The sequence below is a fragment of the Rhamphochromis sp. 'chilingali' genome, assembly GCF_963969265.1.
Source record: "Rhamphochromis sp. 'chilingali' genome assembly, chromosome: 2".
NCBI lineage: Eukaryota > Metazoa > Chordata > Actinopteri > Cichliformes > Cichlidae > Rhamphochromis > Rhamphochromis sp. 'chilingali'.
In genome coordinates, this window is record NC_137930.1 from 23,683,001 (window position 1) to 23,707,859 (window position 24,859).

The 24,859-nt window shown below is 39.4% G+C and overlaps 1 protein-coding gene across 3 annotated transcripts in view; it reads right to left on the reverse strand.

Moving 5' to 3' along the window:
* The window catches only part of abl1 (c-abl oncogene 1, non-receptor tyrosine kinase), a 32,112-nt gene extending 7,253 nt beyond the window's left edge, over positions 1-24,859 (reverse strand). Inside the window, exons 1-3 of one of the 3 annotated variants that reach the window (XM_080865848.1) lie at positions 24,352-24,859; positions 23,232-23,586; positions 1,015-1,179 (exon numbers count right to left, since the gene is read on the reverse strand). In XM_080865848.1, coding sequence (XP_080721974.1) covers positions 1,015-1,179; positions 23,232-23,358 — 292 coding nt within the window. In that variant the 5' untranslated portion in view covers positions 23,359-23,586; positions 24,352-24,859. Of the gene's footprint in view, positions 1-1,014; positions 1,180-5,320; positions 5,961-23,231; positions 23,587-24,311 lie in introns of those variants that run through there. The other 2 variants (XM_080865847.1, XM_080865849.1) reach the window with 2 other exon arrangements.

Genomic DNA, 24,859 nt, shown 5'->3' on the forward strand with positions numbered 1-24,859 from the left:
CCTGAGATCTGTGGATTTGCTAATCTCATTCAAAAACCAGCTAAAAACTCATCTTTTAAGACTTGGGTTTGGTTAACTTTTGTTCTCATGACCTGGCATTTAGTTGTGAAGCACTTTGTGATGTTTATCTTGAAAGGTGCTATCCAAATAAAATGCAACTTATCCTGAAGACACCATAATATGAAAACATTTTGAGAATAAACTATTCATATACACAACATAAAAGACATAAAAAAAACATACACAATTAAATAATGATGGTGGCCTATTTTTGCTTTTAAATTAAATAATTGTGTAATCTTTGTTATTTGGCAATAAACAGCCAAAGTAAACAGACCTAATCTTTGCACCATTATAACAAGCTGGAAGGCAGCACTGTAGAGGACATTTTCTTGTTTATTCCTGTGCTTAAGATCCATTCTTCCTTCCTCTGTTTGTCTGTGTCTGCAGCATTGTTTTACAATCGCTTCAGTGGAAAACGACCCACGTGTGAGGCCATTGTCAGGAAGTGAGAGTCAGATGGGAGCGAAGGCAGAACGGGAAGGAGACGGGACACTAATAAGTGGATTCCCAGCAATGGTAAGAATCGTATAAAGACTTCAGCAATCTCCAGTAGAGATCATTTTGTAAGTTACATCCCACTCAAATTTAATAGATGTGTGTTGGTTTAGATTACAAACTCAACCAAGCCTTTTTCAGAAACTGATCTGACTCATTCTAAACTAGAGTTACTCTTACAAAAATTGGGTAATGGTCAGGATTATTTCCTTCCTTGTAGTGCCCTTGTGACCTGGAGTTTAATAAGGTGCTTAGCTTGCCTGGTTCATTTCCACTAGCATACTTTTGTATGAAATCCTTTTCTTTCTACCTTCACAAATACTGCTTTGTAATTATTACTATTTGCTAAATGGAACCCCCCCCCCCCAAAAAAAAACAAAACAAAACAAAAAACAAACAAAAAAACATATATAAATATTTTTATAAATCCTTCATTTATTGCCCCCACCCTCTTACCTTTAGTAATGCTTAAAGTGTTGTCACCACTGGCCACAAAATCATAGAGGGCAACAAACAGGTTGGGGTCATTCTCACTGGGTCCAGCCAAAAGGTTCTCTTTGGAGTTCCAGCGGGCTGCTTCTGTCAGACCCTGACCCTCAATTTCTGGCTTCTGGAGAGCTTCTGGAAGAACAACAACAACAAGCCTGTCAGAATACAAGTATGAAACTTCAATATGAGCAAAAATATTAATTATGAAGTCCGGAAGAGACACCACAACACTGACCCTGTGAAGCATTTTCACACACAAGTTGGATGATTCAGAACACTAACCTCTCCATCTGTCATTTTATACTTTTTTATATCACTTTCAGCCCATGTTTTGCTTCAGCAGTTGTGATCCCACCATGAAATCAAGAGTAAAGAGGCCAATCATGTGATCTAAATTGTACCTCAAGCTTCTACAACTTTTCATTTCCTGGATTATCCCTGTTTAGATTTAATTTTCCTAAATACCTAGACAATCACCCTCCCCCCAAGTTAGGCCATGAGAATATGTTTCACCACTGATCTTGTCTGTAAATATAAAATAGATAAGTTCAAAGTAGTTTAATTTTAAATTTTGTTATATATGTCTTAAATTATAACAAAGCATAAGAAGTAAACCTGATTGATAACATTCAAAATGTGACAAAATAAAATAATACACAGAAAAAAAAAGAAGGATTTTGTTTACAGTGAAGAGCAAGAAAAAAAAAAGAGGAGAAACTATTTAAACGCAGTTTGGCCTATAAAATGAGCTCGACTGTGCGGTTTTCTCAGCTGTTGTCACACATGTTTTGGACCCATCTTGCATTTCATTCTTCCAAGCATTCCCAAAAAACAAATGGCTAGCTACTAGCATGTGACAAATTAAGTTTTACCGGCAAAGCACAGCAGTGCAGATTTTATCATTTAACGGCTTTAGGCCATTTTACATCCATTTTATCTGCGAGCTCAGCAGGAAACTTCTTGACTCAGGAACGCTGTCAGCTGATCTGGGTCACCTGGGCATCACAGGCTATAAAACTTACCCATGTGCTCACTTTTCTCTCTCCCTTACAACAGCTGACATTCATCTTGCATCACTTTCCTTTGGTTATCACCACATTCCTTGCTGTGCTCTTAGTGCTCACTGCTCCTTTTGTTTTATGTAAAAGTCTTGCATGGATTACAACACATACCACCACACATATCTTAGTTGCTGTGCAACTGCAGCATTTGTGTGTTCTAGTCGTTCTCAGAAACAAAGCCAAATGGTTTGACTGAAAGGGTGAATGATTAAGAAAACATCTGATTTGGTAACAGCAGATAAAATATTCTGACTTGTAACTGTGTTTATTTAGTAATTTAGCAATTATGCTCAACAGTTGTGCCTCTGACCCAACTGAAAAACTACAGACAAATCAAGACTCAGCTAAACACATGTGATTAATTGACCCAATGAAAAAGAAACTAGACAATTTTCCATTAGTGCATCTATGAAAATCCTGTAACAGAAATAAATAACCTATTCCAAGACTAACAATGGACTAAGGACAACTTACAGCTTCAGAGGAGGAAGTTGGGCTCGTTCATAGAACAAGATAGCTCTACCTCAAGCCAATAATGTAACCTAAAGGCAAAAGTCAATAAAATATAGCTAATTATTCATTTGCATATGCATTTATCATTACAATGCCTATTTGCAATTAAAGAAGAGCATGTTCTTATCCACTCTAAATTCACCAACCAAAACAAGCATGTACCCCAAGGGGTGTGCCATTAATGGTTCGTCCAGTCACGCTGTCACTAGTACAAACCTCCAATCACAGGTTTTTGCTTGTTTTGTACAAAGAAAACAGTTTCTACTCCATTTTTTGTAACTGCCTCGTGATGAGTATAAAAAGATATTACCCTAGTTTCCCTATACTGAATACATTTTTAAAGTGGATATCTCCAAAACTGGCAACTCACGCCAACGTTTTGAAGATTGATAACACAATTTGATTTAATGCATTAATACTTGGATGGGTGAATAACCATATTGCAAAGATAACAGTTTGTGGAAAAAGCAGTGGCTGTTATTCAATAACAGCAGCAACAAATGGGTTCATTTCAACATGAGCTTAAAGGGCCATTGTGTAATGGACTTTCTAGTCACAGTGGGAGATGATATGACTTCCAAATTCCTCACAACCTAAAGTATTTCAAAGATTTAACATACAGCAGTAAACTAATATAACCCTATACAAAGTAAACAGGCCCACAACTTGTCACATGACATTGTTGACAAGTTCCAGGCATCAATGTATTTGGAGGCTAATGAAATCCTTTCACACCAACTCTTCTGGCAAGCTAGGCTCACCAGCCTACTCACAGTGAGACTATCATAACTAAATGTGCTGCTTTTTTTTTTTTTTGTAGCTAAAGGACCTGATGGCTGAGCTGCTGATGACACACAGGATAGATCTGGCTCATACCTACATTTCTATATTTCTCCTGTCCTTTTGTCCAAGGTGTAAACCTTCAAAAGCACAGCCAGCCATTCATTCATAAGTACCAAGCTTAATTTTAGCAACAAAAACAACCCAAATTCAAACAGATAAGACCAGAGATCGAGCAAGATAGGAAACCGGCTCAAATGGGGCGGGGGGCTGCATACAGTTTGGGCTGGTCATACAGTGTGTGGGCAGCGATTTTAACAGCCCGTGCCACACATGCCCACTTAACAGGCCAGAAATACTGCAGCTATTTGTGAGATGATGACAGCATGCTGACACATGTGTCAACAGAGAGAGAGAAAGAGGGGGGAAATGAAAAGTCATATGAAAACAGAAAAAAGGAGGTAAATGAAAGAAAGAAGCAAAGAATGGGAGCAGCCCTCGTATCAGACCGCAGCTCTCCCCAGTCATGGAGTGGGAGAAATTACAGCATGTCCTGGCTGCATTAGTGAGATGACAGTCAAAATGATTAAATATGTGAGGAACTCCTAAAGAATTTACAGCCATGACTGCACTTCTATCAGCATTAGGAATGCACTGGAAGTCAAACACTGATGCAAGAAAGAAAATTTCTGCAAAAGACTAGGAGCTGTGTCATCCTGGTGATTCTACTTATCTCTAATGAACCAGTTTACAAATGCAACTAACCAGCTGGTACAGCTGTTAGTTCCCATCAATTAGTTCCCATCAACTGGTAAAGAGAAAAAAAGGCTGATTTATTGCAGATGGAACACACTTAGTACAAAATTACATATTTATGAGTAATGAAAAGGGGAAAACTTCTACCCTAATATATTCCTTTTGCTTAAGATGCTATGACTGAAGTAGGAAGTGGTGATGTACTTCTACTGACTGTAGATATGTTTGCAAGATGTTCGTGGGAGATAGCAAGGAACCAGGTGAAAAAGTAGGCAACTATGCATGAAAGAAACACCATTTAAACCCCAAGCTCTCTGAAAATATCCACAATCTTCCTGCTATTATGCCCATGGAATATAATTATTCCAACAATGTCAAAAAGCTTGCTTTGTTCATGGATCAAAGACAAACACAGCCTCCCTGAGGCATAATCAGGAGATTTGTTGTGCCTTCTACAATAAGATCTAAGAGTTAGAGGCTCTTTATCACTGTCACTTACTTCAATGGGGCCGTACAAGTACTATTAACTCTATTAAATCATTTGGTTGTGCAATCTACAGAACACACAAGACTTCACTCAGTCTCCCAGTACTAATCTTTTACTATGTACAGACCCAATATGTCCTGGACTTCGTTGAATTCCCCTTGTGTTGCATAGATAATCCGGAAATCAACTGTGCGTGACGCTAGGAAAAAAGTTCACAACCCCCTCTCCCTCTTTCATTATCTACTAACTTCATTATGGGAGCACTAAACAAGATTGAAGTAGTGTAATACAGCAGAGAAGAAAAAGGGAGCGCAGACTGAGATTAGATCCCCTCTCCACATAAACAAGAGTTAAGTGGGACATGGGCAGGAGTCAGATTTCCTTGTATTCTCTTCTCCGTCTCATTTTCCACTTTTTTCCTCTCCAGCTAGCCAGTGTGTCTGGGCTCCCCAACCCTCCCCTGAGCTTGATCTCCGCTTTCCCCTCCCCATTCTTCACTTTCCAGAACCCAGAAATGATTGTTGAGATTTTACACGGTGGATACTTCAACCTTTTCTTTCTTTCCTCTGTGCTCATAAGCCTTTACTTTTTCTCCATTTCTCACATCTCTCCTGTGACTGTTCCTCTTATGGCAAACTGTAAAAATCAAAAGAAACAGAAAACTAGATTTCTTTACCTGGCAAATAACAGCTGGAGGACGACGTGAGGCCTTTCTTAGATTTACACCCCACCAATTTTAGGCATATCTCCAACATTTTCATTTGCTTTCTTTCCCTTCACGCTGAAAATATTGTTGCTTGTTCAAACCAGATGTCCCTTGAACGTTTCTCGTCTACATGTGTCCAACAAAAGAATAATAAAAAAATCCAAAAGAAGCTGACAAAAGTGGAAAGAACACCAAGTAAAGAAGAAATAGATATTGGTTTGTTTTTCCTGGAGTCCTTCCAACTGAAATGTATCCTTTTATTATTGTTCTCACTCCTTTCCGAAACAGAAAGAGTCCGCTGTCCGGCAAAGTCTACCAACTTTTCCTTATGAGCGTCTCCATGTTTTTTTCCCCCCTCTTTGGCTTTAGGTTGCCTCCACAGTTAAACAATCACCAAAAAAACCCCAACAAAATAGCGCAGATTTTGTCCAAACGTTTATCGCCTTGTAGATTTATCAGTTGAGTACACACTAGGGCCGTCTGTGCGGTGCCATTCCTCTCTCCGTCCCCCTGTGTGAGTGAGTATCCGAGGCACAGGGACTACTCGTGCTGCAGCTGCCAACAAAGAGCCTCTTTCAGGCTCAGTTTGCTGCACTCAATGACATCAGCTCAGCCCTCCCACCTCAAAAGTAGGAGGGAGAGACCACTACCACACACACTCTCCGAGAAGAATACAAACAACACCCCACCAGTATCCCAAAACCCATGCCAACATGTGAGTCAAACGCTCTAATTTCAAACTATGAAAAGAGCTCAGATGGTGTATACTTCTAAAAAATTCCTCCTTTCTTTCTGCTGAAGTCATAGGATAATTACAAGACACTCCTCCTCCTAAAATGCTTAAATCCCCTCCCCCCTTCATCTTTCTGCCACTATACCCTCTCTCTCGGTTTTTCCTCTCTCTCCCTGCCGTCTGAAATGTTTACAGGTTGAGGAATCTGTTCTGGAAACAGGTTGTTAGAGGCATAGCTAAAGTGCTCAATCAACAGGGGAAAAGTATAACTTCTGCCAGTGTGTGCTCTGGACTTCACACTCATTTACCACAGGTCATTTGAAATGGGAATTAAGTGAGCAACATATTGAAATTAATCAAAATGAGGGCCTGTCACCGTCTCTTGTATTTGTTTTACTTTACAAGAAACATACGTGGCTCTGTGGTTTTGAGGCAGGGTCTCTGCCTTGACCATAACTAGAAAAAGAAATAACCCTTGGCAGAAGTTGCTGGACAACTTCACAACTCTCTCTTTCCCCCAGCTATCTCTGTATTAATCACTAAAGCGGCGGTTGCAACACACTAGCGTACTAAATCTACTGAATTAAATCCCATGAAAAAAGTCAAAATTATTATTAAAAGCAACAAAGTCTGGAATGTTACTAAAGCTGCCAATGGCATTTGTCAAAAAACTTCAAAAACTCTAAACTATTTGACGAAAGCTTCTTAGCAAAATTTAAAAATCCATTCCTAAAAACATATGCAAGATGCACCCTCCTGTGCCCCAACTGACCATTATATTATATGTGTGAGTGTGTGTGTGTTTTATTTAAAGACACAAATATTAAGACACAAAGGTATAATGCAAAATAACTGGAAGATGAGACCAGACTTCAACCAGCCTATCTTTTCATACATACAGTGCTTGACTTATCAAGTAGTCCAACAGGACAAAGAAAAACAATTACTACACAACCTGCATAGCTACAAAAACCTACATCAAAGCAAATTACCATATATTCTAGAAGACAGAGAGGAAAAAAAGAAAAGAAAGGAAAAGAAAAGAAAAGAAGAAGTTCTCCCCATTCATCATAACAGGAATACACAAGTGAGAAAGTACGGAGTCTTCAATCATCTTATTTTGTCCCACCATGCTATATGAAAGACCTTTGGTCATCAATACACTGAATCCTGAAACTGCTTTGAAAACCACAGCATTTAACATGCTTCTGACTACCCCTGGCAAATATTTTCCACATAAATGACTTACATTTCACTGTGTGTATGCGGTTGAATACAGAGATCAGAAGTCCAGTCATGTAGGTGTTGTTGGGAAGCTGACTGGGTGGACACCATAATGCATAGAAGGAGTGTCAGGCTAGTTTGCTGGTTGACCTTTTCATTGGAATTTCATTTCAAAAGCAAGGACTAAACATACACCCTACACAGGAAAGCATACTGATGACAGTGACTTATCTTTGAAACACAATGGGAATGCAGTGACATTGTTGACTGATGTAAACTTTATCAACTACTGGTTAAAATAATATTTTCACATGGGATTCTACAGACTCATGTAGAAACTGTAGAAACTGCTTCAACAGCAATAACATGAAATCATTTTTTGTATGACTCTTGCACATTTTTGGAGGAATGGAGGAATTTTGGCCCACTCTTCTTTAGGTTGCTTCAGTTCACTGAGGTTTACAGGCAATTTCTCATGCAAAGCTCTCTTAAGATACCATCAGAGCATTTCAATCAGATTGAGGTCTGGACTTTGACTAGGTAACACCTCCTGTTTCATGACCCAATTTCAGCCAAGCTGTTGGACGAATGGCCTCAAATGGCCTCACATCTGACTCTAGAATTCTTTGGTTTATAGAGTGATAGCATGTTTGTGGTGAGTGTGTGTTTGGCTTTCACCAAACATGGTACTGTGGTACATGGTCCAAAGGACATTATTCCAGAAATCTTTTGTTCAGATGCAATTCTACCAACCTAAACCACTGTTTTAGAGAGAAGAGGCTTTCTCCTGGCAACACTTCCAAACAAGCCATACTTGTTCCATTTTTATCTAATTGAGATGTCATTTAAATTTAACATGATACCTCAGGCTTGTATAGTCTGAGATGTTTTGCAGTTTCTCTGAGCATTGCATGGTCTGCCCTTGGGGTGAACTTGCAGGGATTCCTGAGAAGACTGTGGCAAACGTGTGAATGTTAATCAAGTGGACTAGCAGCACCTGGCTGCTACTTACCCTCTTAATTCCTATGGATGCCAGTAAGGGTGTACTTAGTTTTTAACAAAATACATTGAGTCCTGTGAAAACATTCTTCTTCGCATGACTGTATATACATCTTAGTAAAAGATTACTGATTACTGAGCATTAGAATGATTGTCCAACCTATAATTGGCTTCGTGTGTGGCTCATTTAATGTGTAGATTGATGCAGTCAAGGACAAAGAGAGGAGAAAGCATGAAGGTTATTTAAAAAAAACTCACTCAGATTTATATTTTTTTTTAAAAATCAAGTTCTTGTTAACATCTCCAAAGCCCTTTCCAATGCATGTGAGTCTACACTGCACCTAGTTCATTACTATTAGCTCTTTCATATCACAGTCGAGTAGCAGGCTCTGTCATGTACCTCCATTTGTGTTGTTTTAGCTCAGTGTGAGTCTACATTGCAAAGAGCAGAGGAAGTAAGAATAACATTGCTCAGGTTGATGACAACTTATGTTCCTATGTGTGCAATAAAGGTTGTCCATAAAATATTACTCTGTTTAAATCATAGGCAGTATAACAGTTGGACATAGCCACTGTGAATTCACCTATACATCACTGAAGCCCCGTTACAAAGGCTCGAGGTGAACGTTTCCACTTTCCAAATCAGAGGGTCCACAAACTTAATGGCCAATGACTAATCAATCTGCTCACTTGTGATAATTTACAAAATGAGCCCCATGTTTTATTCAACTTGAGATTAAACTAACCACTAAGCCTGTACAATCAGTGGGGAAAGTGTTTACTTAGGTAACAGAGAAAGGGCCATTTTCCCATAGACCTCTATGACCTCGTTTCTATTTTTGGTCTCTCTTTTTTTTTTTTTTTTATAAGTGTAGCTTAAGGTATTTCGGTGTTGGTATCCACTTTTGGTACTCTATAGTCTAAGGGTGCTTTCACCCCTGCGCTGTTTAGTCTGCTTAAATAAAACTCTGGTTGGTGTTTTTTTCCCTTTGGTGCAGTTTGCTTGTGCAGATGTGAACAGAGTAAAAACCAAATCAGCTACAAAGAGACCCTTTGAAGTAGGTGGTCTCGCTACAGTTCCAAATGATCTAAATTTAACCTTGATCCAACCCAACTTCCATGTCTACGCTCCAAGTTTGAGCTGAACACCTTCCTGTAGCCAGGTATATTTTGATTTCAGGGATGTGGCAGACTAACGCAGACATCCTGAATATACAAACTGCACCAACTAGTCGTAAAGTGAAGTGATAATTAGAGAAATTCTCCATGTTATCCACTAGTCCAAAAGGGACGCACTGTGGTTTGCTTGGAATTTTCTTTGTGTGAGACAAATCAAACAATGGGGAAAAGGTACAAGTTCAATTCATCAACTGATTCTGACCAGAGAAAATTAACTGTAAGAGTAAAAATACCCCAAATTCTTTGTCTTGACAGTTTTGATTAGTGTTATTTAGTTTTACCAGTTAGTACCTGGCCGCTGTACATTTTGCTCCAGGCATTGCAGATTTGTTTGATGTGTTTCATAACTTTTTCTCTTCCTTGCCCAGGCAGAAAAGCACCCTTTCTTTGTTCCAACTCACCTCCAGATTTACAAATTAAAAACGGGATTTTCCTCCTGCTTAAGAAAAATAAAAAAATATGGATTCCAAATCCGACGAGTGATGTCACATTGGGTATGTCTGTTTTATTTTGTCTACGAGATGAAGCTTAAGGGAAAAGTTTTATTCAATGCTGGGGAAAGGGTGAAAATGAATACATAGAACGATGCAGCTTAAACTGTAGTGATGGGGTTTTTCTTCCTTTATTTTTTTATTTGACGGGTATTCTGGAGGCTGCAAGTGTCGGCCAAACTCAGATTGGCTTTTTAAAATCTCAAACTAAGAGGAATCCCGCCAAGAGGATGAGGTGACTCTATACAAATAACAGCACTGGCATGGGTGGGCCTAAAACAACATATCCATGATACTCTCAGTACTTTAGCACACTATTGTATGCTTGTCTGTTAGTCTCATTAGTAATTATGGGAATTGTTCAATATGGCAAAGTCTCACTGGCTTTGAGCAACAAACTCAATACCCTGAACATTCAGTCACATGCCACTAGGCCCTACATCACTGCTTCAGTGCTGGTATGGCAAACATTTGTGTTCCTCTCATGCACCACCCCAAACACCAATTAAGAAGAAATGCAGGCTCCCTCCGACTCCGAGAAGGGCCCATTAACTTACCGCAGTCACAAAGTGTTGGGGAGATGAGGATGAGGGGAAGAGGAGAGGGGCTATAAAAATGGAGGAAAAAGGAAAAAAGGTTGCAGATGGAGAAACATGAAGCACATTGTTTGGAAGTGAGATCATAGGAGAATCATTCGCTCGCGTTTTATAATCTGAACCTAGTGTGTTAACAGTTAGCTGACATACATCCACCCACGAGGTGGCTTTTAGCCCTCTCTCTCCCTCTCTCTCTCTCCATTTCCTATGCCCCCCCCCCCCCTCTTGCCTTCCTGATTTCTTTGTCCAAAACTTGAAGTATGGGATGAGCGCTCATAATAAGACTCAAACTATTTGTGCAAAGATGTTCAGGTAACACTGACATGACCCAGACTCAGATTTCTCTTCCCAAAACACGAACAAAATTAAAAAGACCCGCTAGGAACATATTCATATGATGACGTGTTAAGGCAACGAAGGCAGAGGTATACAATTGACTTGCATGATAAATCAAAACAGGAACAAAGAAGAAAATTAGAAGTTGATGAAAAACTACAGTTGTCATCAGCCTGATTTCTGTCCCGCACATAAAAGAGCACAGAGTCCAGCATATCCACAGTGCATAAAAATGCTATAAATTCCATAGATCTACATTATGGAAAAATAATGAATATACATTTAAACTGAATAAACTTTCAGAGTACAACAAGATGGGGTGTAGCGATTGGCACAAAGCTATGTGGGCTCTGCTTAGCAATTTCACATTAATTTTTATTGTACACAATTTAGCACCAAAGGTAATCCGCATCTGTCAGTTGTCCTTAATCTGTTGATTGAACAGACACTCAAGAATCAGGTTTCATGTATACATGTGGGTACACATATGGCTGTTTATCCAGGACCCTCTAGAGAATGCAGCCAGAGTGTCGGAGGCATGCAGACCTGCACTTGAGGTTAGGGGGTTTAGATTTCCACGTAATTCTCCACAGGGAGACACTTAAGAAGAAAACAGTTGCTGGTCTAGTTCAAGGTTAATGTTGTAGAAGTGTAGCTGCAGGTGGTAATAAGTTACTAATGTTGATGGAAGGGAAGCTAACCATACAAGTACATTCATGTGTATAGTTTAATCCTCGCCATGTGATTGGACAAGAGTATACTAACAGCTCAGCTTTGCAGCAATCTTTAGTACAGACGGTCTGGCAGCAAAACCCCGCCGACCTATTGGAAAAGGAATGAGGGAACCATTTTATCATGATGACAGATGAAAAATAGGGCAACTCGTATCAAGTGACTAAGCACAACATAATTTTTCCACATGATGGAGTGTTGTGGCCTGTCCAGCATGTGCCAGAAAGATGCAAACCTTGCATAAAAGTCATAATTATGCAAACCTGCAGAGTACTGGAACATATGGGTGATAGCCTAGGGTTAAAATTTCATATACCGAGCAAACAAGACAGACGGTGTCGAATATACACAACAATCCGTCACTTGTCATGTTTAAAATGACAACATAATCATCTGTGTTGCGAACGCCTGAAAGTTAGCAGGATAGAAGAAAGGCCAAGCAAATGGGCTCAGAAATAGGTGCTAATCCAGTATTGTTTCAGATTTTAACAAAACTCTGAAAGTTTACCCAGAGTGCTGGCATTAAACAGCTTATTTCAAACATATATCACATTATTTTATGAGTATGCAGATTCAGAATAGGAAAGGCAAACTTTCGGGAGGGAAAAAGAAAGCTGCACAGAAAAGGTTGCATGTGAGTAGATGGATTGCAGTGCTACAGAAATTAAGAAAAGAGTGTTAGCACAAAAACTTCTATTACTACTTTTGGATGTAAATCAGTGGGTAACACAATGACCACACAGTGACAAGACAGCACAGACAAACAAAATAAAAGTAAAGAAAGAAACAGTCTTTGTGCACAGTTTTCCTGCTATCAACATTACATGTCTTAGAGACATCTAAATGCCTGGGGAAAGACCCATTTGTCTGAATGCCCACTGGAGTAAAAACAGCAACAGATACACAAGCAAGCCACTCAGGCTATGAGACTCTCAGGCTGCAGCAGTGGAAGTGCTTATGCTCTTCTTAGAGTCTAAGTGGATCCAGATGGAGCGAGCATTGCAGGCCCCCTCTTAAAGCTCTATGAAGAGGAGCTTACTACAGCATTAAGGGACAGGACGGCATGACAGTACTTCATAATAAACTGGACAGGAAGGGGAAAAAGAAAACAAATCAAAGAATGGTTGCTTATTCCCGCTTAACTGAAATGACACTGGAACTTTTTGAAGACAAACAGAGGCGCACCGACCACATATAAATGCCCTAACGTCAGCTTGTGCTGCCCTCATGTCTGCCTTTGATCATATCATCTGTAAGAGGGGGAATTTCTGAACTGTAAAGCTGAACTGTTTACCAAAAGAAAGAGCTGGCACGCTAGGTAGCAGGTTGTCTGCAAAGAAAACAACAGCTGGGACTGCCTGCTTGGGTACGGAGTGGAGAACAGGGTGAGCGTGTGACAGAGTGTGGGCTTGTGTTATGGAACCAGGTGGTGACAAGCTCCCATGCTGCATTCCTAACTCAACTTGGAAGTTCTCTGTAAGCACACAAGTCTGTATGTGCGATGGGGAGATAAGTTGGAAGATCCCACATGTTGCACTGAGACAACGAAAACTGTAGTGATGCCAACATAAAAGAAGCCGATTCAAGTTTGAGCAATCTATCAACAAAGACAGTCTAACTTGGCTACAAAAGCTTTAAACAAACACAGATGGTTCAGTAAATACTTATTTTCTAGTCAGAAACGGCGCAATCACAAGCTGAGATTTCATAACACAGTGTTTCTGATGCTGAAGTGATTTCAAATAACAAAAACCAGGGTGAGAGTCAGTGACTCAACAGGACTGTTTGTCCTAAATCCACATGCATACACTTTCAATTGTTTTGTTTAAAACATTGTGTGCCCTACGTATATCGAAAAGGCTTTGGTTTACGCTTTGGTTTAGCCCTAGTGTCACTTTTTTCCTTTCTTTGCTGCCATTTGGGATCTCTTTACTTCAGGTTAACGTAATTACATGTAGGCATGCGTGCAGCTCAATTTACAGCTCTTTAAAAGGGAACCTATTACTTTCTTTCATGTACGTACTGCTGCACTGTTTAATCGGCTCATATGAAACATGGCCATTGTTTAAAATAATGTCTGCAAAAAATACCTGTGAGCCAAAAATTTGGGCTTTGGACTGCTCTGCACACTCCATTTGAGAGTTGTTGTTTTTTTTCTTACTGTCGGCTATGCGTGATGTCAAACAGAGCAAATATCCATAATATAATCATCTCAGGAAAGCCAGGTAGAAGGAAAGTGGGTTAAAAGACAAAGTGATAGAGCTAAAAACAGATTCGTTCAAAGAGCAGCTGAACTAAGTCCCAATTCATGCAAAGTTACTCAAGTAGTGTCCAACAATAAAATAATGAAGTCAGAAAAGAACATAATAATATGTCTCCTTTAAGAATGTGATATACGGCATGATCTGAATGGAAAACAACTTGCAAAACAGAAAGGGGGATTGCACCAGTTATTTGAGAGAGGAATGCATAAGAGGTTGCATTCTTCTCTCCACTGCTGTAGTGGTGTGTGTGTGCATCTCTCTCTCTCTTTCTCTCTCTTTTGTTTTTTTCTATTTTGTTTGTTTGTTTTGTTTTTTTAACTGTGAATAATAGACAATATCACTCAACAGAGCCTGGAGCAACAGATCACATATAAACATATGTTATTCCCCAGGAAACAGAGTGGAGGATGAAGAGGCCTTGGCCGGAACCCATTGACGATATCATCATACTGGTCAGATAACAGTTACACAATAGGCCTTTCTGAAGGAAAACATTTGGACATGTCACGGTAAAGAAAGACTACGGGTAAAAACAACAGCATTAATGACAGCTGAATTATTTATTTAGGTGCTTTGTTCCGCTGTTGTGCATACTGATTAATCGCAGCTTAGCGTGACAATATCATTAAGAGTTGAATCTGTGCTCTTTTCTACAGGCATGCTAAAATGGGGAAAAGCCCATTTACAGCAGGTTTTAATAACTGCTCAATACTGTCTACTGTCTAAATCCCTCGACAATGTAAGCCTGCTCATTAAAGAAGGTTTAAAACCAAAATAGTGTCTCTTCAGTGCAACAGACAAAAACTAGTAAGGCATAGACTACCTTGATTTATACAGACAGCCGTTTTGGCTACTGTGGCTGCAAGCAGACTCTTTTCCAGGTGGTCAAGACCTAATGAGAGAGGAAATGCTTACTAATCAGCAATGTGTCATCCAGACAGGGGCAAATTTATTTTACTCACATTTCCCAACACAGTATGACAACATGACAGCATCACCAAAGACTAACCAACCACTGTCGAGATTAGGAACTAAACATTAGATAAAAGAAAAGTCCCCTTGGTTGGGAGTTGCAGAAGACCTTTGTGTCCATTAGTGTAGAGACAGGGTCTGCCACAGTAAGGGAAAAGCCACCAGTGGCCTAACAGCTGGCCTGAATGAGTATTACTATGAGGCGCCTGCTCTGTGGGTATGTATGTGGGTGCGTATGTACACACAGACGTACACACGGACACACACAGACCCCCCTCCTTCCATCTTCAGGACCCACGGGGATCATGGGAGGAGATTTGGTGTCTAGACTGTATAGATTCCTCAAGTTCCAGCCAAAAAAGAGTCAGTTACTGACTACAAGAGAAACGGATTCCCTCACTGGATACATGCTAAATGCAGCTGCTGCAGGAAAATACACAGATATCAAATGATGTCACTGTCTGCTCTCTAGGACAACTTTATAAAGGCAATGTTAACTTGCTTAAATCACTCCAAAGCTCAAAGAATCCTCATTTGCACAGTTACGATTTTTTTCTCTAATTAATAAAATCTGAAGTAGATCCAGCAAAAACTAAATGTTTTACAAATACCCAAGTTTGCCATCTGGAGCATGGCATCTCCAGTAGTTATGACCATCTATCACCACTATAAATGACCATATTTTCGAAATCAGGTATACTTCCTGCACGTGACCAGTTTTACTGCTGCTTCATTTAGCGCTACAACTTTAGGCTCTCTATAGCATAACATTTTGCAAGGGACAAAAGTTTATCTTGTTACATGAACTATAAATACTAATTGAACTTTTTAGAGCTCTAATAGTAAAAATCAATTGCTTTTCAGTCCATCGGGTAGTGTTGTTGAGGGGTTTTTTATTTTTATTTTTTAAGGGGTCAAAGAGGTGATGGTCAGCGTGCAGGAAGAAAGAGAGTGGCATCAGAGAAAAAAATAAATAAAGAGAACACTGTTTGCTGCTGGGATATGCAAGAGTGTCACACGAAAGTAAAACACTCCAGGAATACTACGACATGAGGGCTCATCTAACACGCCACCATCCTCACATAACATTATCCAAGGACTACAAAGCTAACCTTACATCAGCTCACTCTTAAGTTGACAAAGCCAAAAGGACAAAAATCAATCAATCACCTACTTTAAGTGCAAAGACCCGTGTCCATGCAACATTGTGGAAAACGACAGCTTTTGTTTACATGCTCAAAACAGCCAGATATTCCCACATGCAGCTTCAACAGACGCAGCTGCACCGAGACAGAAGCGAAGCGTGAAGTTGACGAAAGGTAGGCTACAGCAGAAAGGGTTGCATTAACTTGCGACGCGTGATCGTCACGGCCTGCATATTCCTGTGTCTGTAACAGCTGACTATCTCACTGAGGACTGGCAGCTGCTGGCTCACATTCAAAATACCTGTAAAAGCACAGCAGCCCACATGTTTGCATTCAGTTAAGTTGGACTGTAATACAAACAGTTCAGTTTGTCAGGTGCATGTAGCATTTATGACAGTGTTGAGCCATTTTCCAGCAATCAAAATGACTGAAATGAGGGGAACATAGGGCAATATAGACAGATTAGAATTTAAAGTTTAAAGGTCATAAATTGTAATATATCATGATATACCTTACTGCACTACCAAGCATTTTACAGAATGTTTAAAAACGCAAAGATATCATAGTGGGATTTAAGTATCATGATAACAATTATATCACGGGGTCTCCGGTGATTCCCACCATCAAGATTTACCAGTCCCTCATAAACATGCAAGTCAGTTGGCTTATTAATTTAACCACTGATATACGTGACAACTTTTCTATGTTAACCAGAATATTGTGTTGCTCTAATATCCAAAAACCCAAAATAGAAATTAGCAAATAGAAACAGGAATCATCTCCCTCTCTGTGCCCTGAACATACTTTCAAGCCCTGCCAGGCTTTCTTCAGGGCATCAAATAATGAAAAAGTGCAGGGTGAAGAAAAGTCCTGTTGTGCTCATGCTGACAAATATCCAAGCAAGTATCTACATGCAAGAGGTTTTCTGCAACCCACCTCACATGGCTGATGACCGCAGGTTAGCAATGGTCGCTTTTTGTTGCCTACAAACTAAAATTATCTGCAATTACAATCAATCTGTGTTTTCTGTTTCCAAAGAAGCATTGTACAACCACAAACCTGCAATATTTAAATGTATCATTTTACACTAAAATCTTTACATTTGCTTTGAAACTGCACTTTTGTATTTGTGATTAAGTGCATTCTCTTGTATGTTTTCGTACAGTGGTGGTTACAAACACTCCCATCCTTACATTATGGTTGTTTGTTTTACATAATTTCACAATAAACGCACCAAATTATTGCTAATAGGAACTGCGTGCACTTTGGCCACAATATCCACGTAATAACATTGTGATGGCATTGGTTTACAGTTTGTCCTGTGGTTTGCAGGTCTTGCTTTAACTGCTGATGTAAAAAAAACCCACAGAAACCTAAATCCTAGGTTATTAAGTGGGGTTATTAAGCACACTTTTTATATGAAATGGTATCTGGGTCACCACTTCACTGTACTAAAACACAACCCCATAAATAAATGTGACCACCAGGGGGCGAATTTCCCTTTTTATACCACCAACATTTGGGTACTTCAAATATTAAAGCACAGTCAGATAATATTGTTGCAAGCCTTAAAAAAAGATAGAAAGTCTTTTCTTTTCTCCAAAACGTTCACAGCTGTCCTGTTTCCAGCGTCAGCCCATTTCAGGGAATGAAAACAAAGGAAAAGAATTATTTTAAGTCTTTCTATGCAGCCATTTAATTTCTTACAGCTTGCAAGTGGTGCACTTTAAAGCGGTTGCTGGAACATCTAAAGAGAAGATATCTAACTAAAGAAAATTTTATGCTGACACCAACCACGGACACATAGAGCTGGGCGATATGAGATTTTTTCATATCACGATATGTTTTTTTCATTTCAGGCGATAACGATATCTATCACGATATAAGCCAAATAACTATATTTGTAAGATTTAAATGTGCCGTTGCTCACAAGTAAAATGTGAAATAATCAGCAGCTTGTTTTTATTTAAATATTTATTTCCCATAATAAGTTCAACAGGGTAGATGTACTTAAGGAACATGAGACTTTTTCAGATAAATAAAGGCAAATATTGCAAACTACACAAAAGGCAGCCGCTAAAGCGTTTAAGTTTCAAAACAGAACAAACAAAAACAGACTAAATTGTCAATTCCACTTAGAAACAAAATATTAATTCTAAAAATAAATCTTAGTTTGTTTTACAGAAGAACAGACAAAACTAACTTTTGTCAGTATCAAATAAACTGAGAACTAAAAGGAAATTCTCAATCTCTCCTTGTTGTATAGCTGAGCTTTTCAAACAGTTTTAACAGTTACTTTAGTTTGACAAAAGCCGAATGACGAATTAGCGCTTCCAGTCAGAGACTGAGGCTACGTCCACACGTACACGGGTGTTTTTGAAAACGGAGATTTTCCGTTTTCGTTTTAAAAAATAATCCCGTCCACACATAAAGGCAGAAATGAAGGAAAACGCTGCTATGAACATGCCAAAGCAGCAGGTGGCGCTAGATTCCTAACCGTGCAGAAATGTTGGCCAATCAGAAGTCTAGAAGCCTCGGTGGGAAAAAGTAAACAAAGCTGGGGCATAGAAGCAGACCCGAGTCGTATGTGTGGACGGACAGTAACTGTGTGTATATGTAAGCATTTAAACACTGCAGAGAGTAGAATTAACAGTAACAGTATTGTAGAAATTCATTTCACCGAAACAATAACGTGGCGCACAGTGTGACGCATGCACCAGTTTATTGTATTTCCAGACTTGCTTTCGGCACAATTTACAGTGCACGCTACTCTGTTTTTTGTCAGACTTGAAATAGCCGAAATACCTTCACACTACGGAACTTCTATGGCTCTTCCGTTCGACAATCTCTCCGGCATTGGAACCGTCATCTGTTTTCTCTTCGGTCACGCTCGGTAGATTTTTCTAGTCGGCACACTCATTTCCTCCATTACGCGCTGGCTCCATTACCCAGGGCAGCTGTGGCTACAACCGTAGCTTGCCTCCACCAGTGTATGAATGTGAGAGTGAATGAATAGTGGCATTGTAAAGCGCTTTGGGTGCCTTGAAAAGCGCTATATAAATCCAATCCATTATTATTATTATTATTATTATTACCACCCACTGCCTGCTTCCCAAACAAACACACGTGCGGCTTGGCACTTGTGCTGTATGTAACAAGTCGCGACGTGACGCTGCGGCTGTGATTGGTTCGGCTCTGCGCTACTTAGTTTGGATTGGCTGACCTTTTTTTAAAAAAAAAATTTTATTTTAAGAGGACAAGAGCGGCGAAGTCTATCGCGATAGCTTAATTTCTCTATCGAGTAAAAGTTATATCGCGATACATATCGTTATCGTTCTATCGCCCAGCTCTACGGACACATTGACTGAAAATCTGGTGAATTCTTCCAGATTCATTTTAGTTTCACTTTCCAGGGTTTGTCTGCTCAATTCTAGTTTGCTGTGATTTTTACTTTTTAATAGTTTTACTTCCTTTTATGTGTTTCATTTGTCAGAGGATAATTTAAGTCCACAATGGGTTTTACAATACAAATACATGACTCGCAGTCACATACACATCCCAGTTTCCATAAACAGATATTTTTTCTCTGGCTAGTTGTGCTGAAGTATAAAACAAAACAAAAAAATCATCCATCATTTTTATAAGCACTTATTCAGAATTTCGGGCCCACTGGAGCCTATCGGTGCTGTCACAGGCACTAACTTTTTAAAAATCTCTTTGTGTATAACCTCTGAATCTCTGTAGTGGCTTTAACTCTGTGACATCAGCTGCGGCACCCACACAAGGTTACAAAAGTCAAGAGGTGCACCACTGGCCAAAATGAAACCAAAGCGTGGCTTGACCCAGCAAATGCATGTCACTTTTGGAGTGTTGCACCCTTCGCAAGGCCAAGAACGGTGGGTGTAATGGCACCATAACACTACATTAAAAGACAGAAATCAATGTTCTTCACCCTCATCATTTTTAGTAAGGAAATCATCAGTTTAGAACAAGTGATGTTAACCAAGAATAAATGACACATGAAGGGTGTTGTAAAGTTGTCTCTGCGTTACAAAGTAACAACTTATTCAACCAAATGGAAGCACTTTCTGTGTGTAGTTTGTATGTTCTCCCTGTGTTTGCGTAGGTTCTCTCCGGGTACTCCGGCTTCCTCCCACAGTCCAAAGACATGCAGTTAGTGGGGTTAAGTTAATTGATCATTCTAAATTGCCTATAGGTGTGAATGTGAGTGCAAATGGTTGTTTGTCTCTATGTGTTAGTCCTGCGACAGACTGGCGACCTGTCCAGGATGTACCCTGTGGTAGCTGGGTTTTGCCTCCCGCAACCCTGAAAAGGATCACCAGGAGAAAATGGATAGATGGATAGAAACACAACACAAACTGCAGTACAGTGGTCCCTCGCTATAATGCAGTTCACCTTTCGTGGCCTCGCTGTTTCGCTAATTTCTTTGCTTTTTTTTTTTTCCCATAATGTATTGTGATCTGCGTCCTGATTGACTGACAATGGTCTACAGCCGATCTCATGCCGTATCTCCTGTGCATTACAGAATGCATTCAGCTTGTCAAATTTACATAAATCTTTGATCGCTAGCAGTGTGACTCTGAAGTCCTGTACTGTATGTCTGTAAGTTTTCTCCCCAACAAACGCAACAATGTCAATGAAACATTTTGCATTTTTTCAGTTAATTCCCCCATATTCTGGTTTTTAAGATTCATTTCAGTTAACTAACTATGTACTTTAATTATTGAACTACACAGTTGTATGATTAACTTAAGCACGCACACACTGCAATTTGAAACACACATGGTGAAAGCTAAAAATGGAATAGTTCTGTACAAGCTAACCATGCCTAAACACAGTACATACCTACACACACAGCATGCAGAAGTGCCAAGAACAGAAACAGGTCTTTGCTTGCCCCTCACTACCTCTGTCTCTTTCCCAAGCAGCTGCATGCAGAGGTCTGAACCTGCCTGCTGAGAAGCAGCATGGTTCTAAAGATCCTAGTTTTAACTAGTTTGCTTCACCGGGAAGAAAAAAACAAAACATAAAATCATGTGTTGATCTTGCCCTCCTCTTGCACTGTGACTCACATCCCCTCTTACGGTCTAACCTGCACATCACAAGAGGAAAGGGATAGAAAGGAAAAGCAAATGCATCCCATGTCAGTAACCCTTTACAAAATTCGATCCATTTACCAGCACACAATTTCATTCTGTTTGCATGACCTTCGATGTCCTGTTCCCCACTGTGTTAAGCAAGCTTTAGAGTCAGTGGAAAGCAATCCTGCCAAGGCAATCACAACGCTAAAGACACATTCGGTTAACCTATCAGTTAGCTAGATGCATGATTCACATCCACTAATTAAAAATCATATTAAAAATTAAATTAAAAAAAGATGCATCTCTGATAATAATGAGTATCTTTTTTCTGCAGCCCTTCCATTACTTTGAAAAATTGTCTTCTACATTGATAATATCTGTTTACCTCTCTTTCCACTGATGCCTCACATAGGGGTGCACCCAGGAATCAGCCAGTATCAATACTGCAAAAGTTCACCACTAAAATGACATTTACAGATGCCAGTGATTAATAACTTTGCACTGGTGTATAAATGTTAAAAGAACGTGTGCAGAGCTGAAAGGTTTCAAAAACATTTATACCTCTGTAGATTTTGTAAACACAGGAAACATAACACAAAAAAACCCATCAGAATCGACACTCAGCCATATTCTAAACACTGATATTACCCATGAATTTCACAATCGGTGCATGTCTGGTCTTTAGACAGAAATGCTTAATGCAGTAATAATCTACTTCCTGTTTGATCTGAACCCCTCACTGCAGAAAATTTAAGACCAATTAAAAAAGTTTACAGGGGCAAATTAAAAATCCTACTATCATACATTTCTTTTTTGATCTAGAACAGAGTGCAAGCCTTCCTGCACCTTTTTATTTTTTAGGTTTAACTATTCTGGGCAACACATTTAGACAAAGACAGTTTTACTAGTCAAACTGGAAAATAATAAGCTAGCAATGACAGAAACATGAGGCAAAGTAATACATGACATGACAGTGTTTCATAAGCAATGTTTAAAACTATGGAAGTCTGCTCTGATCGAATATGTGGACAAAAAACAAGAGACTCAAACCAGCAGAAAAACAGAAACAAAATCAGACGGCTTTAAATGGACATAAACGATGCACTTCCCGCCAACCACAAAGACGACACACACCCAGGTAAGACTTCTCTCTCACACGTGGTGAAGCTCTGCACCAACAGTATGCCAGTCTTACCCAGAGGCAAACATGGCTCCCAAAGGTGTGGAGAAACAATGCAACTATTCTGATATTCCATTAATCATTGAAGTATATTTTTAAACCAAACTACCAAACATTCCTGGACTGATCACTCATGTTAAGATTTGACATGTTGACAATGAGCAGTCACTCAAAGTTTATCTCGTGTGTCTGACAGTGTAAAGTCAGAAAAACCCTCAGCATACTGCACACATTTGCTAAAAATATTTTAAAGACTGTGTTGAAGGTTTAAAGGCATTTCTGTGCCCAAGAAGCTCAAAAAACTTTTATGACATTACATTAGAACATTGCTTCCATCTGTGGAGGTCATTATTATAATAAACACACATTTAATAAACTAAGTTACATCTTGTAAAGGGTCAAGTGTAAACTCATTTCCTCAATCTATTAGTAAACAGTTAATTTGGTAATGTTTACTAATAGATTTCCATCAAATACAAGCTACATGTCATCGTTTTTCTTAAAAATGAGCTTTAAAAATATACTGTTTTTTATGCACAAAGTGTGTAAAATTTAAAAAGAACATAAATATAGCAGCTGGACAGCAATTTATTTTATCTTCATTGATTAATTAGTCAGATCATAATCGATGTTTAGCTTTGGCTAATATGTACAGTGGTTGCTCCAGTAAGTGCATTTTCACTGTGGGATTTATTCTGCTGAAAAAATGTTTGTCACAGGGAGAGTCAAAAATAACAATGAATTTTTTTGTGCTTGATTTCAGGCCAATGCCCACACAAGATATTCAAAAAAACAAACAAAAAAAAGCTTCAAAATGCACACATGCACACTTCAACAATCAAGAATTTCCCCTACTGAGCAAATTTATTATACTTTAGGAAATCCATTTGCTGTCAACGTAATAAGTGACAAAAACATTTGATCTTACCGTGCACAGCAAAAACATTACAGGGCTGGTTCCCATGGCGTGATGATTCCTTCTTCGAGCCCTTGATGAAGGCCGGCAAACTGGGTCTCCTCTGGTCCCCTACAAGCTTCCCCGGCTGCTGCCCCATAAGGGCAGGGTGCCAGGCCGCAGCCGGGACTCTCCAAGCTGGACTCAGTTGCCCACCAGGAAAAGAGGAGATTGGGAAAAGAAAAGAATCCGTTCCCCTGGCTCGGGCACTCCCCTCCCAGAATTTAGGTGATGGAGGTCACCAGCACAAATCAGTGATGCTCCAGTATGTCTCTGTTTATCATGCATTAATGGAGTGTGAGTGCTTTACAGGACATTTCACAGCGATCTAGAGACAAATAAAACAAGATTCAGTGATGATTTCATTTAACACAAAGATATATGACCCTAAAGTCAAAATAAAGTTTGTGCCAAATAACAAACCACAAGCTAATCTTAACTGCTCATTTAGTTTTATTGTGTTCCACTTTAATTGTGATGTCAGGTGTTTCCTTTTCTATACAAATTAGTTTTCCCTTGTTCCCTATAACCTAAACGTCAGCTAAATTTTCTAATTTTAATGCCCGTCTATTCAATTCAGTTTTATCTATATAGCGCCAAACACAATATCAGTTGCCTCAAGGCTCTTTAAATAAAAAAGATAGCTATTAAAACCCCTAATCTAGGTTAAGATACATTCATATTTATTCCTGCTATCTACCATTTACATTTTATTCCGCACAGTTGGTGTGGAGCACCCACAATTTAGTTGTACAATGACAATAAAGGGCTATTCTATTTTATTCTATTATAGATATGCAAAAAAAAACTGCCAAGTGTTAGATTTAAAAACTAGTCACGGAGAGAAAAAGCAAGAAAAGTAGCAAGTATTGATAGCCATAACAATACTGCCCTTATTTTATTGGAATACCAAAGTTTAAAAAATAAATAATGAAAAAAAAGATCATTTAATCATCAGTAACAGGCACTGAAGTAAATGTGCCAGATAAAGCAAACTTTTGCTCTAGTTACGAACGCCGTGGGGAGTAAAAACAAGTGTTTACAGAAACTTACACGGTCACAGAAACATATATATGATTTGTTAGCTGGCGACCTTAAGCTAATGTTGGAGATAGCCATGAAAGCTAACCAACTGCTGGTGGTATGCAGCGCCAGACCCTTAAATGCACACCAAGCAGGCAACAGTTGGCTGTCGCTGGCTCGCTGGTAGGGAAACCGCCGACAAGTGCACTTAAACGTCTCACAAAAACATGATTTGACCGCCACCCTTTCAACACTTTGCAGCTGGTCTTTCCAAAGCCACAGTTGGTTTCAAACTTCCGTGTCCACTTTTTCGTCTTGCGGAGTTTCTTCCCCTGCGGTACCCGGACTAAAAGGCACTTCAATCAAGGCAAATCGAGGCAACTCAGCCGGGCAGAGAGCGACGACTCTTTTTACAAGTCCTTTCCTCTGTTCACAGTCGCCGAGCTCTTCGTTACCGAACCCCTGGCTCTCGTACTTATTCATAGCTTTCACGTGAAAATCGCAGCAGTAAACTTTGGCCGAGTAGTAGTTCTGTAGCTGGGGCAGCCATACTTCCATACGCAAGGTGGTTTACTGGG